Consider the following 16872-nt stretch of genomic DNA (forward strand, 5'->3'; position numbering starts at 1 on the left):
TGGAGGTTACCTCTGTCCATGGGATGTCCTGGGTTCCTCTGTAGGTACAGTGGAGGTTACCTCTGTCCGTGGGATGTCCTGGGTTCCTCTGTAGGTACAGTGGAGGTCGCTACTCTGTAGTCTGGTGATGGAACCCACATCCACATTTATGTTATAGACTGTCCTGCTGAGTGTTAGGGCCTGGGCCCAAGAGTCCATTTCTGTTGCATCCTCCTGCCACCACACTTGGGGTTTAGAGAAGGTGGCCGCCCTTGGCCTTGCATCCCTGAGGGATACTGGAGCATGACTGCTGAGGTGAGGTTCAGCTACAGCTTAGGAGAGAAGTTGCCGGTGTTGGGGTCATTGGTGTGCCCCGGCTGTAGTGAGGTTGTGTTCAGCTTACCATTGGGGTTTCGTCTCTCCCTGTCTGGTTGTAAACAGAGGAGGTAGAGAAGATGAGTAAGAAGATGGAGGAAGTGAAAGCGGCCAACGTTCGAGTTGTGTGTGAGGACTTCCTCCAGGACGTGTCTTCCTCCGCTAAGAGCCTCCAAGAGCTGCTCTCAGCCCACAGCCTGTCCCCCTGGGGGGCTGAGGTGAAGGTAGAACCTGGTGAAGTGGTGGCCCCCAAGGGGAAGTCAGCTGCCCCGTCCAAGAAGAGCAAGAGTGCTGTCAAAGAGGAAGGTGAGGCCCAGCCCCTGCCTGTGACGGTTGTTCTGTGTCCCTAAAGTGCTGCAGCTAGCAGTGTCCTTGAGTGTTAGTGGACACAAAGCAGCAGGCCCGCGGGCGGGCGGGTGGCAGGTGGCGTGCAGGCGCCATGACACTGCCTCTGGGAACTCTCCTGCCTTTGGGTTGGTTGAGTCTTTTATGTTCCTCTGTCCCTTCCTTCCCGAGGTGTCAATAAGTCTGAAAAGAGGATGAAATTAACTCTGAAGGGAGGAGCAGCTGTTGATCCTGACTCTGGTGAGTGATCAGAGCCCCCCATGCACCCTGGGAGATTAGCAGATGTCTCTAGTCAGGGTGGCCAGAGGGGAGCAGGCCAATCCTGGAAGCATGTGGGTCAGTGGGGCCTCTAAAGGTGGTGTGACATGAAACTAACTGGGGACATGTAGGCCCACAGACCCCTCTGTTGTACCCTAGCCCTTCAAGGGAGAAAACTATAGGAGCTTTGCCTCTGGGACAGGTCTGGAGCACTCTGCACACGTCCTGGAGAAAGGCGGGAAGGTGTTCAGCGCCACACTTGGCCTGGTGGACATTGTGAAAGGGACGAACTCCTATTATAAACTGCAGCTTCTGGAGGATGACAAGGAGAGCAGGTGAGCCCAGGCCCCCAGACTGAGTGTGCTCCCCACCTTGAGAAGTCAAACTGCAGGGCCTGGAGCAAGAGAAACGGTCACAAAAACCTACAGTGTCTGAAATCTCCATTAAAAAGCGCCACTACTGGCTGTCAGTTATATTGCCATGCTTAGACATCACAGTGTAGCTTCACCGGTCCCGCTGGGCTATTATTCTTTTAGCCATTAAAAGGACAACAGTTTCATGGTTTATGTGGGACATGTTAAGATTACATTTTATTCTTTTTGTTTGTAGCCCTAGCTCTCCTGGAACCTTTGTAGGCCAAACTGGCCTCGAACTCTGAGATCTACCTTCCTGTTGCTTCCCAAGCGCCGCGCCACACCTGGCTTTAAATTTATCGTTTTATGCTATTCCACACTTGCTGGTTACTAAAATGAAGGCCATAGTTTCCGTGTGTTTAAACGTCCTCTCTTGGTTGTAGAATGCTTGCATGTGTTCAAGGCCCTAGGTTCCACTTGCAGCACCACTCCACTAGCACATGAGGGAGAGAGCAGGCTTTTAAAGCTGCCCCTTATGGAGGGAGGCCTCGTCTCTGTCCCTTTACAGGTACTGGATCTTCCGGTCCTGGGGCCGGGTGGGCACAGTTATCGGCAGTAACAAACTCGAGCAGATGCCCTCCAAAGAGGATGCTGTCGAACACTTCATGAAGCTGTATGAAGAGAAGACTGGGAATGCCTGGCACTCGAAAAACTTCACAAAGTATCCCAAAAAGTTCTACCCTCTGGAGATTGACTATGGCCAGGTAATCATATTACGTCTGTCCCTGTAACTCCACAGTGTGGCTCTGGTGGTGACACTAGTGAACAGTGACACATTTAGAGAAGAGTTAACAATACCAGAGCGGCAAATTCTTTACCTCAGAGTAGAAGAAAACATACCGACTCATTCCATGAGGCCAGTTTTACCCAGGATCATGAGAAGAATATACTGAACACCATCACTGTAACATAAAAATCCTAACTAGTAAGTCAAGCAGTATGTGAGTCCACCAAGCTCAAGTGTAATACTAACAGAATTTGAGGTGGTTGACATTTCAGTATGCCCTGTGAATGAAGGACAGAAGTCACATGACATCTTAGCTACAGAAAACATTTTGGAAAATTTATTCCGTAAAGCTTTGAATGAAACTTGTTTAAATTAAGAACAGGGTGGAGAGAGCTCAAGCTGTGTTTGAACTATTGTAGAGTGTTATGAGGTCTGCATTAAGAATTAAAATTTAAGCCGGGCAGTGGTGGCGCACGCCTTTAATCCCAGCACTTGGGAGGCAGAGGCAGGTGGATTTCTGAGTTCTAGGCCAGCCTGGGCTACAGAGTGAGTTCCAGGACAGCCAGGGCTACACAGAGAAGCCCTGTCTCAAAAAACCAAAAAGAAAAAAGAAAGAAAAAAAAAAGAATTAAAATTTAGAGATCAGTGTGGTAGTACACAGGATTAATCCTGATGCGCAGAGGCAGGCAGATCTCTGAGCCTGGAGTCACTCTGGTCTTCATAGTATGTTCCCTGTTTCAAAAAAATAAACAAGTCCTTACATAGTGCCGAGGCTGAGCCCTCAGACTTAGAGGTGGATGGGGTAGTACACTTCTAAGTATTTTAGGTTTTTTTTTTTTTTTTTTTTTTTGAGAAAGGCATTGAAAATGAAAGTGTCTGGGATTAACTGTAACAAAGTCCTAGCATGTGTCTGCATCTGGCTGTGCTCACCTCTGCAATCATTTTCCACCATAACATTGCAATCCTGCATTGCACTCATTTCTTCCTTCGGGGCCAGGATCACACCACACACTCGCTAAAGACACCACTCTCCTTAGGGCACAATGTGAGACAGAGAAGTAGTGTAGCATTTTAAAAGGAGGAACCATGACGCTAATCTTAACCATTTAACCCAGCACTGTGCAGAATGGTCTCAGTATCACGTGATGGCTACCAGCAGACCTGGGCAAGCAGGTGCAGGCAAAGGGGAGACTTAGTCTAGCAAGCTCCTGCCCAGAGCCAGCTTCACTCCACAGCAGCCATCCCTTCTAAGATGGCTGTGGATGCACACAGGGCAGCTTCTGCGGGCCACCAGCATGCAAGAGAACGACGGGCGTCATGAGCAGCTGGAATGTGAATCTGAAGCAGTCAGGGGTGGGGAGTGCATGGGAGTTACCTTGCCTGTGTCCAACTGGCCACCATTGCCTGAGCGTTGGATGAGCACGTGGCTTTTTTGCAGGCAGTCTTCTATCCTGTGTCCTAGTTACCTGTAGCTAACCCTGACTTCACGGTCCCTTGTCCTCCTTCCCCACTTCCCTAAGGATGAAGAGGCTGTAAAGAAGCTAACAGTGAAGCCCGGCACCAAGTCGAAGCTGCCGAAGCCGGTGCAGGAGCTCGTGGGGATGATCTTCGACGTGGAGAGCATGAAGAAGGCCTTGGTGGAGTACGAGGTGGGTACTGAGGCAGCTCTCACTGAGCCTGGTGAGTTCATGGTGTTAGTGTTCCTTTCTAAAAGACAAGCAGCCGCAAACCTCCATCCCAGCTTGTCCAGTCACTGTGCTGTTGAACATGGGGTGTACTGTAGAGGACTGTCCCTGGGCCCTGAACCCCTATTGCCATTTTGATTTCTGCGTTAGGGTGGGTAGGTCTGGTTCTTTGGGGCTTGGACATACCATTTAGTTGATGTCAGTGGAAGTCTAAAATCTCTCACTTGTAGAAAGAGAAAACTGGCGGAAGAGACTGCTCAGTAGACAAGAGCACTAACTGCTCTTCCAGAGGCCCTGGGTTTAATTTTCAGCACCCATGCGGTGGCTTACAACCACCTGTAACTTCAGTTCCAAGAGAATGCAGTGCCCTCTTTTGGCTTCCACAGGCACTATGTACCCAAGTGGTACACAGGCATACAAGTAGGCCAAGCAGTCCTAGACTAATAATAATAATAATAATAATAATCATCATCATCATCATCAATCCTAGACATATGATGATGATGATGATGATGATGATGATGATGATGATGATGATGATGATGATGATGATGATGATATAACAACAACAACTATACAGAAGACTCCTGACCACTACTGTCCTGATCCATGCTCCAGTCAATTAGCCAAACTCCAGTCAGCTGTTTCTTAAAACTTGGGGCTGTGTGTAGCTGTGGTAGAGGGCTTGCACATCTCACACATGAGGCGACACGGTGCCCGGTGGGACCATGCTGCTCCTTAGTGTGCCTGCATGGCGCGGACAAGGGCTAAGTCAAGCGTAGGCCGTTGTCACCGCACCTGCAGTCTTTCCAGCCACTGATGGAGGAGGGGCTCTATACCTGGGCCAGCCCTGTGGCCAGGAGGCCAGGAGCTACAGGCTGCTCTGCACATCAAGCAGCTCTGGTGGATGTGCCCAGGGCCACAGTCTTAGAGCAGTGAGGTACCGGCACACGGGTGTGTCACCTCAAGGGCTCAGTGACAGCACAGGCCTGTTCACTCACAGGAGGGAGTAGATGTCACTTGAGAACAGTTGATCCAGTTTACAAGTATGGATCTGTCAGTTCTTCGGCACTGTAACAGGATGATCATACCTCCGTCTTCATGGCTCAAGACCCTGATTAACAGATCCTGAAGTAGTGCGTTTAGTCCCAGTGTTAAATATGTAGCTGGGCAGTGGTGGTGCACGCCTTTAATCCCAGCACTTGGGAGGCAGAGGCAGGAGGATTTCTGAGTTCGAGGCTAGCCTGGTCTACAGAGTGAGTTCCAGGACAACCAAGGCTATACAGAGAAACCCTGTCTCAAAAAACCAAAAGGAAAGAAAAAGAAAAACAAATGTGTAGCCTTTTGGGGTGGCTGATTTGAAAGGCCAGTGTGGAGTCAGATGTGTGTTCTTGAAAAATAACATTCAGCATTTAGAAATGTGAGGCTCTTGTTTCTGAACTGGGTTGGTGGCACGGGTCCCCCCACCCCTTCCTTGCCCTAGAGAACAGTGAGTGCGAGGCTTAGTCCGTCGCCTTCACGAGTGCCGAGCTGAATGCATTGGGTGGTGTGCACAGCATACAGGGTGGGGTAAGAGGGTTACAGCCTCGTGCAGACAGGCCACCGATCTGTGAGGGGAGAATGCTGTGTCACCACAGCGCAGAATGCTCAGCCTTTATGTTCCCTGTCTCTACAGATTGACCTTCAGAAGATGCCCTTGGGGAAGCTGAGCAGAAGGCAGATCCAGGCGGCCTACTCCATCCTCAGCGAGGTCCAGCAGGTAAGCAGGCACCCCAGTCCTCCCGCCAGGCCAGCTTCTCGTCTGCTAAGAGACAGTAGCAGCATCTATAGTGTGGGAACAGTGACAGTACCTAACTGGAGTTGGGAAGGATTTGGATTTTTTTCAGTTGAGTAAATAACATGGTCCAGTTCATTGCTCAAAGAATGTTAACAAAATACGCGTGGTAATGTTTTTAGTTACCAGATACGTAATAAACTCCTTAGAAATTTAAGTTTGGTGCAGAGTTTGATCTAGTATGTCTCCAGCCCTGGGGCTTCACACTGACGTCCTCAGGAGACCAGAAGGCTCTTTTGTACTTGAGGGTGGGGTACAGCCTCTGAGAAGGGAGAGAAGCCCCCAGCAAAGTGAGTTCCGGGTGGTGCTGGAGAACTGACTTCTAGTGAGCTAGAGAATCTGGGTGCCTCTGAGCAATGAACTGTGTCCCTACTTCCACGAGATGCTTTGGTTCCCGGCTTAAGCTCGTTGTGGCTCTCGGTCCCTCGGTAGGAACGCCATCCTTACTTGCAGCAGGTAGATGCTTCCCAGCGGTGTGGACAGTTTCCTGTTTGTTATCTATTTGTTTGAGACAGGGTCTCTCTATATAGCCCACACTGGCTTAGAACTGTGGAGAACAGGCTAGCCTCCAGTTCACAAAATCTACCTGCCTTGGGGGTGCTGGGATTGAAGGTGTGTGCCACCATGCCCAGCTGAGCAATTTTCAAACACAAATCAGGAATTTTACAGCAGTAGCCATGAGCCCACCATGTAGACTCAGTAGTATACAAGTAGCACTTGTATGAAGTGTCTGATAGCGTAGTTCTTTGTGTAAATAAGCTGCACAGTTACAGGACCATGATCCTGGGTGCCTCAGTGAGTGCCACGACTCCAGTGAGAAGGTACTCCAGTGACCATTTCGTTTCCCTGCTTGTATAATAAGCAGCAGCTGCTTTACTCCTGTGTTCCTTCTGTCTGTCCCCTTCCCTTCCAGGCAGTGTCTCAAGGCAGCAGTGAATCCCAGATCCTAGATCTCTCCAATCGCTTCTACACCCTGATCCCCCATGACTTTGGAATGAAGAAGCCCCCGCTCCTGAACAACGCAGACAGTGTGCAGGTGATGAGCTGCGGGGCCGGAGCCAGGGCTGGGGCCGGGGCAGGGGCTTACTGGGACTGCCCTCCACGCTGTGGTTTATAGAGTAGGCTCCACCCTTCCTTTCCTTTGCTTTACCACATCAGTCTAGGAAACTCATTAAGCATGAAGACCATTTCTCTGTCCCACATAAAGGTCCTCCGATGAGTCCCTGGCCTTAGGTCAGTTTGTGGCATCCTTAGTGGCATCTGTGTTCCTGCCTATCATTCATGTCTAAGAGTTCTGACATCTTCCCCTCACTACCCCAGGCATCAGAGCCTCATTAGCATTCGGAGGAATGCCTGTGGGTGCCTGCTGTTGAGTGAGGAGTGAAGCCAGGGTCTGGCCAACACCGGCTCCTGCCCCACTTAGGGTTGGTGTTGGGTGTCATCTACTTTCTGCATGTACTCCTGTCAGGGCTTGATTGTCTCCTTCCCTGTGGCCTTAGCTCCCAAGTCTGTATTCTGTCCTCAGGCCAAGGTGGAGATGCTGGACAACCTCCTGGACATCGAGGTGGCCTATAGTCTTCTCAGGGGTGGGTCTGATGACAGCAGTAAGGACCCCATCGACGTCAACTATGAGAAGCTCAAAACTGACATTAAGGTGAGAGGCCTGTCCTTCCCATGTAGCATTCAGCAGCTCACCTCAGAGCAGGAGCCCCAACCTACATGTGCAGGTGGGCCATCTTCAGGGCTCCTCAAGTGTGTGGCTGGGCTTTGAGACCCCCTGGGGAGTCTGAGCTAGCTCGTGCCTCAGGTCGGTATGGAGACTGGGTTTTGAAGACTTCCTTTTCTTCTATTTTGGGCATAAGCAGTCAGTTGAACTGGGCTGTGTTGAAGGCTCAGGTGGGTGGGAATTGCCCTGCCTATGGCATGCCTGTTGTCTTGGGTCTCTATTGCTGCAACAAAATACTGGGACCAAAAAGCAAATTGGAGAGGAAAGGGTTTATTTATTTAGCTTACACTTCCAGATCATAATCCATCCCTGAGAGAAGTCAGGACAGGAACTCAAGCAGGGCAGGCTGATACAGCGACTGTGGAGGGGTGCAGCTTACCTCCTTGCTTCCCATGGCTTACTCGCCTGCTTTCCTAGAACCTTGGACCACCAGCCCAGGGATAGCACCCACAATGGACTGGGCCCTCCCCCATGAGTCACTAATTGAGAAAATGCCCTACAGCTGGATCTCATGGAGGCATTTCCTCAATTGAGACTCCCTTCTCTGTGGTAATGTTATGTCAGGTTGACACACAAGATCAGCCAGTACACCCATCTTCTGCCTGTTTCTGCCAGACAGCATGGACCCTGCAGTCCAAGGTTTACTGGTGGTTGAAGTCTGGGCCAGATGTTTCCAGATTCTTGGCCTCTTAGTCAAAGGCTTGAAATAAAGGTTTGCAGAAGTCGTGTAGGTTGGTTGACAGTCTCAGTTATGTGTGCCTTTGCCTCTGTGTCTATTCTCTCCATAACACATGTGATTTCAGTCATTAGAGATGCCTCATTTCCAATAGGCATAAAATAGTGAAGAGAGGATTTATTTACCCTAGTTACTCACAAACACCATGACCAAAGGAACTTGGTAAAGAAAAGATATATCCACACCACAGTTCATCATCTGAGGAAGTCAGTAGGAACCTGGAAGAAAGAGCTGACGCAGAGGCCATGGAGGCGGGCTCTCACTAGCTTGTTCCCAAGGGATCGCTCAGCCTGTTTTAGAGAACCCAATCCTACCCAAAATGGACTGGGCCCTCCCATATAAATCAGTAATTAAAATGCCCTACAGGCTTGCCTACAGCCCAGTCTTGCTGAGGCATTTTCTCTGGTGCGGCTATGTCAAGTTGGCATAAAACCAGCCAGCAATGGAGTCTCTGCAGAAGTTGACTTAAGGACAGTCTGCCTTATTGCCCAGGACCAACTGAGGCTTGGTCAGCCTCCTCCTCAGAACCAGACATGACTAGAATATAATTGGATAGAACCTATCGAAAATTTATGGGTTTTTTTGTTTGGTTGGTTGGTTTTTTTTTTTTTTTTTAAGTATAGAGTAGAGTTTATTTAGGGCATGGGGAGGGGAGTTAAGAGGGTAGCAGAGGCAGAGAAAGGCAGAGAGGAGAGAAGTAGGGGCGGCCATGACCATGTGGAGAGGGGGAGCAAGGGAGTGAGAGGCATGGTGGAGAGGCAGGAGTGAGAGGCATGGTGGAGAAGCAGGAGTGAGAGGCATGGTGGAGAGGCAGGAGTGAGAGGCATGGTGGAGAGGCAGGAGTGAGAGGCTATGGTTATTTTTTTAAGGTTTATTTTATGTATGTACACTGTTGCTCTCTTCAGACACACCAGAAGAAAGCACCAGATCTCATGGTTGGTTCTGAGCCACCATGTGGTTGCTGAGAATTGAACCCAGGCCTTTGGAAGAGCAGTCAGTGCTTTTTAACCACTGAGCCATCTCTCCAGCCCCAATGGTTTTTAACTTACTCAGTTGTTGGAGGTCGGTGTGCCCACAGCAGATAGAGCAGAACAGGTTTAGGTGCATTGAATGGAGAGGAGTGTGTACAGAGTGAACAAGTGAGGTCTCTGTTAGAAAAAGATGTCTACACAGCCCAAATCAAATGGAGTCCCAGGTAGCTTGCCTACCTCTCAAGTAGGATATGATGCCAAAGGTACCTTCTTAGTGGGAAAGCTAAGGTTCCTGGTGAAGAACCTCCAATTAGCTACTGTCATAAAGCTTGTAATTATGAGACAGCACAGATAATCAGAATTTTTAGGTTTCCCCAACTTAAAATAAGAAAACGTAAAAAACGTAAAGAGCATCTGTAGCCTCCTGCATATGCTCAGCTTGCTTACTGTGGATTACATCGACATCACATAGTTGGGCATGCACTGAGCCAGCTGTGGGACACAGATGAGGGACTGTCCCTAGGTGGGGCTGGGTGTAGTTGGTAGTAGAGTAGTTCTTACTGGGCACGTGAAAGGGCCTTTGGTCCATCCCTAGGACTGGGGTAGGGAGAAGGAAATTGTGTGTTGTCACCTTGTGTTCTGTCGCTGAGCTGGACTCCTACTCAGAATAGTATCCTTGTTCCACCTCAGTAATGATGAGCCTTTCTAGCTTGACTCATAGCCTAGCATGTAGACAAGAACGCTGAAGTCCAAATGCATAAAGAAGTGACATTCAGGCTCATGGGACCCTGGCCTTGGCCTGCAAGTGTCAGTCCTTGGGCAGCGTCCTCTAGGTTGGATATCAGTATTCTTCCTCTCTGGGTGTCTCCCTGCCCTCATTCCACATGCCTGTTTTCCAGGTGGTTGACAGAGATTCTGAGGAGGCCGAGGTCATCAGGAAATATGTGAAGAACACTCATGCCACCACGCACAATGCCTATGACCTGGAAGTGATAGACGTAAGAGTCCTCTTCCCCCTTTCCACCATCCTACCAGGTCTCCCTGGGCCTGGCCCAGAAAGGGAGCCATTTGCTTTTTTTTTTTTTTGAGACAGGACCTCTATACTCCTAGCTGTTTTGAAGCTTGCTGTCTGCAGCAGGCTGGCCTAGAGGGAAGATCCGCCTTCCTCTGCCTCCTGAGTGCTTGGGGTTAAGAGCTCGTGCCTCCACTGCCCAGCTCTCCTGTTAGTAAGCAGAAGTGACAGGTTGTTGAGCAGGAAAGGAAGTGGTGGTGTACAGTTGGCTGTGGCTCTTTCTGTATACTAAAGGGCCCCAGATTTGTCAGAAAATGTGATTACCAGAAGTTCACAGTAAAGTTGCTCAGGACAGATGTGGTACACATCTCTAATCCAGCACTCAGGAGGCTTAACAGAGCAAGGCTAACCTGGGCTGCATACTTAGTTCCAGGTTAGCCTGGTCTCCATAGTGAGAACAGTCTCATAGAAAAGGTTCCTAATGTGTACCTGCTGCGTGCACATTAGCTCCAATGTCTGTAATGGCTCGTCCCTATTACGTGGAGCCTTGGGACACGTGCATTGGATCTTCCCATCCCAGCCTGTGGATGATGTGGCAAAGCTAAAGTGTCCTAGCTCTTGTGACAGGGGGTCAGTATCGGAAGCTCCTGAATCCATTCATCTCTTTGAACCCAAGTAACGGTTATCTCTGTCTCCCTTTTGCCAACTGTCTCCCCAGATCTTTAAGATAGAGCGTGAGGGAGAGAGCCAGCGCTACAAGCCCTTCGGGCAGCTTCACAACCGGAGGTTGCTATGGCACGGGTCCAGGACTACCAACTTTGCAGGCATCCTGTCGCAGGGTCTGCGGATAGCCCCACCTGAAGCACCTGTGGTAGGTGGCTGGCCTCTGTGGAGAGGTGTAGGATCACTTGTTCCTACAGTGATCTCCTCCCGAGAGCCCGGGTGTTTGAGAGTCCAGTCCTGTCAGAAGGGAGCCCAGGCATGCCTCTGCCTTTCCTCAGCTGGCAGCATCCGGGAGCTCCCAAATTTCTGCCATTAAAAAAGTAGGATAAGGGATAGGTGACATCACCTGCTGGGTTACAGAAGGGACCTAGTGAACAGGCCCTCTGAGGTGGAGCGGAAAGAAGAGGAAGGGTTTTGGTCACTATAGCGTTCATGCTAGGCACTGGTGTGTGGCTGAGAGGTGACCTCAGTGCCTGTTGGATATATATGTGTGCCTGGGTTAGTCTTAAGTAGTGGTTGTTACCTCGTTCACAATAACCTTATGAAACTTTGGTAAAGAGAAGGTGGCATCCTCGGTTGTTACCTGACTTCCCCAGCCCACCTGTAAGCACTGGCCTCTGCTAGGGAGCCGTCCTTTTGGGAGGGGATGGCTGTGGGCCTTGCCTGGGCAGCAGCTCACGTGGGAATTCGCAGCCGTCCGTCCCTCTTCCGACCCCGCAGACAGGCTACATGTTTGGGAAGGGATCTACTTTGCGTGGGAATTCACAGCCGTCCTCTCTCTTGCGACCCTGCAGACAGGTTACATTTTTAGGGAGGGCCTTGCTGGGGCAGCTGCTCGAGTGGGAATTCACAGCTGGGAGGTTTTCAGCCATCCGCCCTCTTCCAACCCTGCAGACAGGCTACATGTTTGGGAAGGGGATCTACTTTGCTGACATGGTGTCCAAGAGTGCCAACTACTGCCACGCCTCTCAGGGAGACCCGATTGGCCTGATACTGTTGGGAGAAGTTGCCCTCGGAAACATGTGAGTATCGGGACTCTGAGGCCAGGGTGGGCCTAGTGGACCAGGAGAGTCTTCTTGGCTTGTAAGTGCAGTAGACAGTAGCCAAGGGAGATTCAGAGAAGCTATGAAAACCAAAGGGCAGGGATGTAGGAGCCAGGAACTGGTACCACCAGGCCTTCTGGGGCGCAGGGGCACAGGGAAGTCATTCAAAAGAAGGTCCTATTCCTCCATCCTCTGGCAGCCTCCGTCCAGTGAGCCGGGACCAGAGCACGATGGTGAGGTAGGGCACAGGGTAGACTGGACAGGAACCGACAGGCAGCTGGCCTTTCTTGGGAAATAACCCCACGGCAGTGGCAGCTGTTGCGGGCTCTTTACTTGAGAACACCCTGGGTTCTGAAGGGTCAGGAGCTGGGGAGGGAGGTGCCAGGGGAAGGGTGGACAGAGTTCTGTGGGCGCGTAGTCTTATGTGCCAGTAAAGATGCTGAGGAAGGTGTTGGTTTGGGAGCTCAGTGACCAGAGGCTCTGCTGAGACTGTCCTCTTTTGAATAGGTATGAACTCAAGCATGCGTCACATATCAGCAAGTTACCCAAGGGCAAGCACAGCGTCAAAGGTACTGTCCCTCCAGCCTGGCATGGCAGATTTGGGTGAGGGGCACCTTTCTTCCAACGGCTAGACTCTTGGAACTGACTGCTAGAAGTTTATTTAAAAACAAAACTGATTCCTTGTGTCATAATGCCGTGGGAGTTCTGTGGGATACCAGGAACCAGGGCACTGGTGGCCTCAGAATTTGAGCAGAGGTTTGAGGCCAGGAGGTGCACCTAGAATTATTGAGTGGGCCCGGGGGTGTCCGCCACAGTATAATCTCATCCAGGTCACTGTCACTTTTGCCTTGGAACCTTCCTTTGCAGTATCTGTGCTTGCATCTGAAGGATGTTTAAAGTGAACGCGAACCCTGTATAAAATAGAAGTCGTGTACCCAGGACATTTTCACACCTCGTTACACATCCCCTATTATACCTAGCGCTTGACCCTTCCACCTTACAGGTTTGGGCAAAACCACCCCTGACCCTTCGGCCAGTATCACCCTGGAGGGTGTAGAGGTTCCCCTGGGAACAGGGGTCCCGTCTGGTGTTAATGACACCTGCCTGCTGTATAACGAGTATCCTTTCACAGCTCTGCTATGTCCTCTGGAACTGTACCAGTGGGTACGTATACCAAGGGCAGCTTGGCTGGGAATAGTGACAACTTTCCCCTTGGGTGGTCTCCCGTGTGACTTGAGGTGTGACTCCCTGCTCTGTGGGTAAACCTGTCTGTGGGCACCACCCCTCCCCACTATCAGATCAGTGTTGGAGGATGGGAGGTTTGGGGACTCAGCTGTTGGCTCCTTAACGACTGCCCTTCCCAGGTACATCGTCTACGACATTGCTCAGGTGAATCTGAAATACCTACTGAAACTCAAGTTCAATTTTAAGACGTCCCTGTGGTAGAGTGTGAGGGGTGGCTGTGCCCAGCACCCAGGGACTGGGGGGTAATTCCCCCTAGTGCCTCTGCACCAGACACCACAAAACCTCAGCCATGCTGCCACCAAAGGGTGGCTCCCTCACCGAATCTCCTTAGGAAGGGTTTTATACAGACGGGTTAAAGGGCTCTGGTTCCAAGTCCCTTGTCCGTGCTGCGCTGGGGCAGGACGGTTGGCTGTGGTTTTAGTCCAGCAACCACAGCCTGATAGATGCAGCTGCCAGTAGAGGAAAAGTTGGGGGGGAGGTTTTTGTTGTTTGCCTAGACTAGTCCTGAGGGAAGAAACACGCCACGTCACAGTCACAATGTCTGCCTTACGGGCTTCCCCAGGGAAGGGAAAATGTGCTTCCTCCCTTTTTTCAAGGGTTCATCTTTGGCTTGATTTTGGCAAAATGTTAAGCATTTATTTTGAGCTAAAAATAAAAACTAATTTCATACTATATAGATTTTCTTTTTTGTATGTCCCCGGCTTAGCCTTCTTGGCTTTTGTTTTGCTTGGTTTTCAGTGATAGACTTGGGGTAACCAAAAGAAGGGGCTACCTGAAAGCACTTAACTGGGGAAACTGAGCCTGTAGTGTGGTCAGGTTGGGATTCTCATCCATGAGCAATTTTGTCTTCCAAATGGAACTGTCTGTAATCGGTATAGTCACCCACAGGGCTAAGAGTTCTCAATTAAAATGCAAATGGCTATCTACTGTGTTGTGTGCCTCATCTCCTCTGACAGGGATGTGATTATCTTCACAGTGAGATGTCTACAGAGGCCCTGTAGCTATGAACCCCTACAGCACTGAACCCCAAAAGTATATCTCCCTTCAGATTTCCAATACTTGGTAAGGCAGTAGGACCCAACTCCACCAGTGCTTCTCAACCTTCGTAATGCTGTGCCCCTTTGATTCAGTTCCTCATGTTGCAGTGACCCCAACCATAAAATTGTTTTTGTTGCTTCTGTTCATAGCTGTAATGTTGCTGTTGTTATGAAATCATAATGTAAATATCTAGTTTTTTTGATGGTCTCCTGTAAAGGATTGAGACCCTAGGTTGAGGGCCTCTACACTGTACTGTTTAGCTGCAGTTTGAAAACTAAGCTTGACTGTTAAATTCAGCTCTGAAAGTGAGGGGCCCAGGATGAACCCTGCCACCCCTAACTCAAGGACTTAAGCCTGGAGTTGTTTTGGTGGTGGTTTGATTTCTGGTGGGAGGAACAAAAAGCAGAACTCACTCAAGACAGGAAAGAAGAAAAATTAAATGTTCTGTTTCATTTGTGGTCTAGGGCTCTGTCCTGTAGAATCAGGTGTGTGGCTACAGGTAGACTGAGGGGCGTGAGGAAGTGTGAGAGGCGGGAATGTCTGGGCACGTGGGTCAGGCTCCTCTTCAGTCTTGAGCATCTCCAGCCCCTTGTAGGTGAGAACTGTCAGTAGGTCTCCTCGCCTTCCTACCAGCAGAGAAGAGCTAGTACCTCACAGGGTGTGATGAACATGGTGACTTCTAAAGCCCATGTTCTCATTTCTGACTGTTTTATTCTAAGAAGTGGGTTCCTGCAGCGCTCACTTGCTACTGCTCTCCATCTTTAAGAAACTCAAATCTTAGCCTGGTGTGGTGGCACACTGCTTTAATTCCAGTACTCTGGGCAAATGGACCTCGAGTTCTGAGGTAGCCAGGGCTACACAAAGAAACCTTGGGTTGGGGGAGGACCACTCGTCCTACCCTGAGAATAGCAACTGTCTTTGTTAGGGCTCCTATTGTAGTGAAGAAACTGCCATGACCATGGCTTCTCTTACAAAGGAAAAGCTCCGCCCTCTGCCCCCCCTCCCCCAAGTCAGGGTTTTGTATAGTTCCATCTAGAACTCTTTCTAGGCCAGGCTGGCCTCGAACTCAGAGATTGTCTGCCTCTGCCTCCCAAGTGCTGAGGTTAAAGGTAAAAGGCATGTGCCACCAAAACCAACTAGAAGAACGTTTAATTGGGGCTGGTTTGCAGTTCAGAGGTTTAGTCCATTGATTTCACGGAAGGAATCGTGGTGGCACGCAGGCACCCATGATGCTGGAGGGCTGGCTGAGAGTTTGACATCTTGACCCAAAAGAAGGGTCAGTGAGCTACTGGGCCTGGCTTGAGATTCTGAAACCTCAAAGCCCACCCACCCAGTGAACACACTTCCTCCAACAAGGCCACCTCCTAATAGTGCTACTCCCTGTGGGCTTATGAGGCTATTTTCACTCAAACTACCCACAGCAACCAAAAATGAGATCACTAGAAATTAAAAACCAATGCTTAGGCCCGTGCTGGCATGTCCACAGAACCACCAGTGACCTTACCCCCAAATTCAGGGTCCGAGTGCTGTGCTCTGCCCGCCTGGTGAGCTGCCCCTCCTGTGTCTGGACAAGCAGCCCTTGGACAGTGTCTCTTCAGACCCCACTGTTGCAAAGAAGCCCTGGGAGTTCCTACAGTGTGCTGGCTGTCAGGACTCTGTGTTGCCCTCTTAGGGAGGTGAGAACAACTTCTTCAACAAACACCCACAGCACACTTCAAAACTGCTGCTGAGTGATCTGCCTGGAACTTGACCTTGGTGTAAGCATCATGGCCTGGCTTTTCGGAATGAGTTTAGGACAGCTGAGATCCAGGGGTAGCACAGGCCCTGATGTATACACAGTGTCCACTGATGATACCATGTTATTACGTTACTGAGTCCTAGCACTTGGAAGAATTGAGGCCAGCCTGGGCTACATGAAATGGTCTCCATTTTTCTTTTCTTTTTTAATTAAAAAAAAAAAAGTAGCTAATCAGGCTGCTTCTGTTTGGTGATTTCCTAGCCTTCAAAAGTGGTTTCTATCTACTCTTTTAGAGTCTGCGTGTCGGCACTGAATATTAGCAGGAAGCTGGTGCCTAAGATTCTGCCACTGTGGGCAGAGACAGCAGGCTTTGTCAAGGACAGCCTAGACTACTCTGAGACATTTGTCTCATTAAAAGCTGATTTGGAGCTGGGCTGATAGCTCTGTGGAAAAGTGCTTTGTGCATAAGCGTGTGGACCTAAGTTGGGATCCTAGCATTCACATAAACCAGGCAGGGATGCATAACCCCAGAACTGAGGGCCGAAAACAAGGGAGACAGTAAACTAGGCTCCGTGAGGGACTCCGTCTGGAAACAAAGTGGGAGTGGGAAGGAGGGCATCCGATGTTTACTTCTGGGTCCTGACATTGTGTTTACAAGCACACACGATACACCACACACAGTTTTTAAGATATTAACACCTGGCATAGGCAACGATTTTATTACCAGCACCACTTAAAAGGAGTCAGGGTGGGGAGCAGGGCTGAGAAGATGGCACAGTGGTTAGAAGCACCTCACTTGCTCCCTGTTCCTGCAGAGGATCCAGGTTTGGTTCTTGGCACCTGCACAGTGGCTCCCAACCATTATAACTCCAGTTCCAGGGGATCTGCCATCCTTTTCTAGCCTCTGCAGGCAGGCAAAAATACTCACATAAAAGAAATGGGTTAAGTTGAAAAACCAAGTATGAACTGGCCTATGAAAAAATGGCGAGCCAGGCAGTGGTGGCCCATACCTTTAATCCCAGCA

General features: G+C 50.0%; 1 protein-coding gene across 1 annotated transcript in view; it reads left to right on the forward strand.

The window, feature by feature from the left end:
* Parp1 (poly(ADP-ribose) polymerase 1) overlaps nt 1–13744 on the forward strand; it is a 33800-nt gene extending 20056 nt beyond the window's left edge. Inside the window, exons 10-23 of the mRNA XM_031391191.1 lie at nt 421–660; nt 871–939; nt 1160–1292; nt 1879–2074; nt 3618–3746; nt 5458–5541; nt 6530–6652; nt 7142–7270; nt 9949–10047; nt 10780–10932; nt 11679–11806; nt 12335–12396; nt 12831–12945; nt 13192–13744. Coding sequence (XP_031247051.1) covers nt 421–660; nt 871–939; nt 1160–1292; nt 1879–2074; nt 3618–3746; nt 5458–5541; nt 6530–6652; nt 7142–7270; nt 9949–10047; nt 10780–10932; nt 11679–11806; nt 12335–12396; nt 12831–12945; nt 13192–13273 — 1742 coding nt within the window. The 3' untranslated portion in view covers nt 13274–13744. The remainder of the gene's footprint in view (nt 1–420; nt 661–870; nt 940–1159; nt 1293–1878; nt 2075–3617; nt 3747–5457; nt 5542–6529; nt 6653–7141; nt 7271–9948; nt 10048–10779; nt 10933–11678; nt 11807–12334; nt 12397–12830; nt 12946–13191) is intronic.
* Nucleotides 13745–16872: the final 3128 nt, after the last annotated feature.

Source organism: Mastomys coucha, unplaced genomic scaffold, assembly GCF_008632895.1.
Source record: "Mastomys coucha isolate ucsf_1 unplaced genomic scaffold, UCSF_Mcou_1 pScaffold1, whole genome shotgun sequence".
NCBI lineage: Eukaryota > Metazoa > Chordata > Mammalia > Rodentia > Muridae > Mastomys > Mastomys coucha.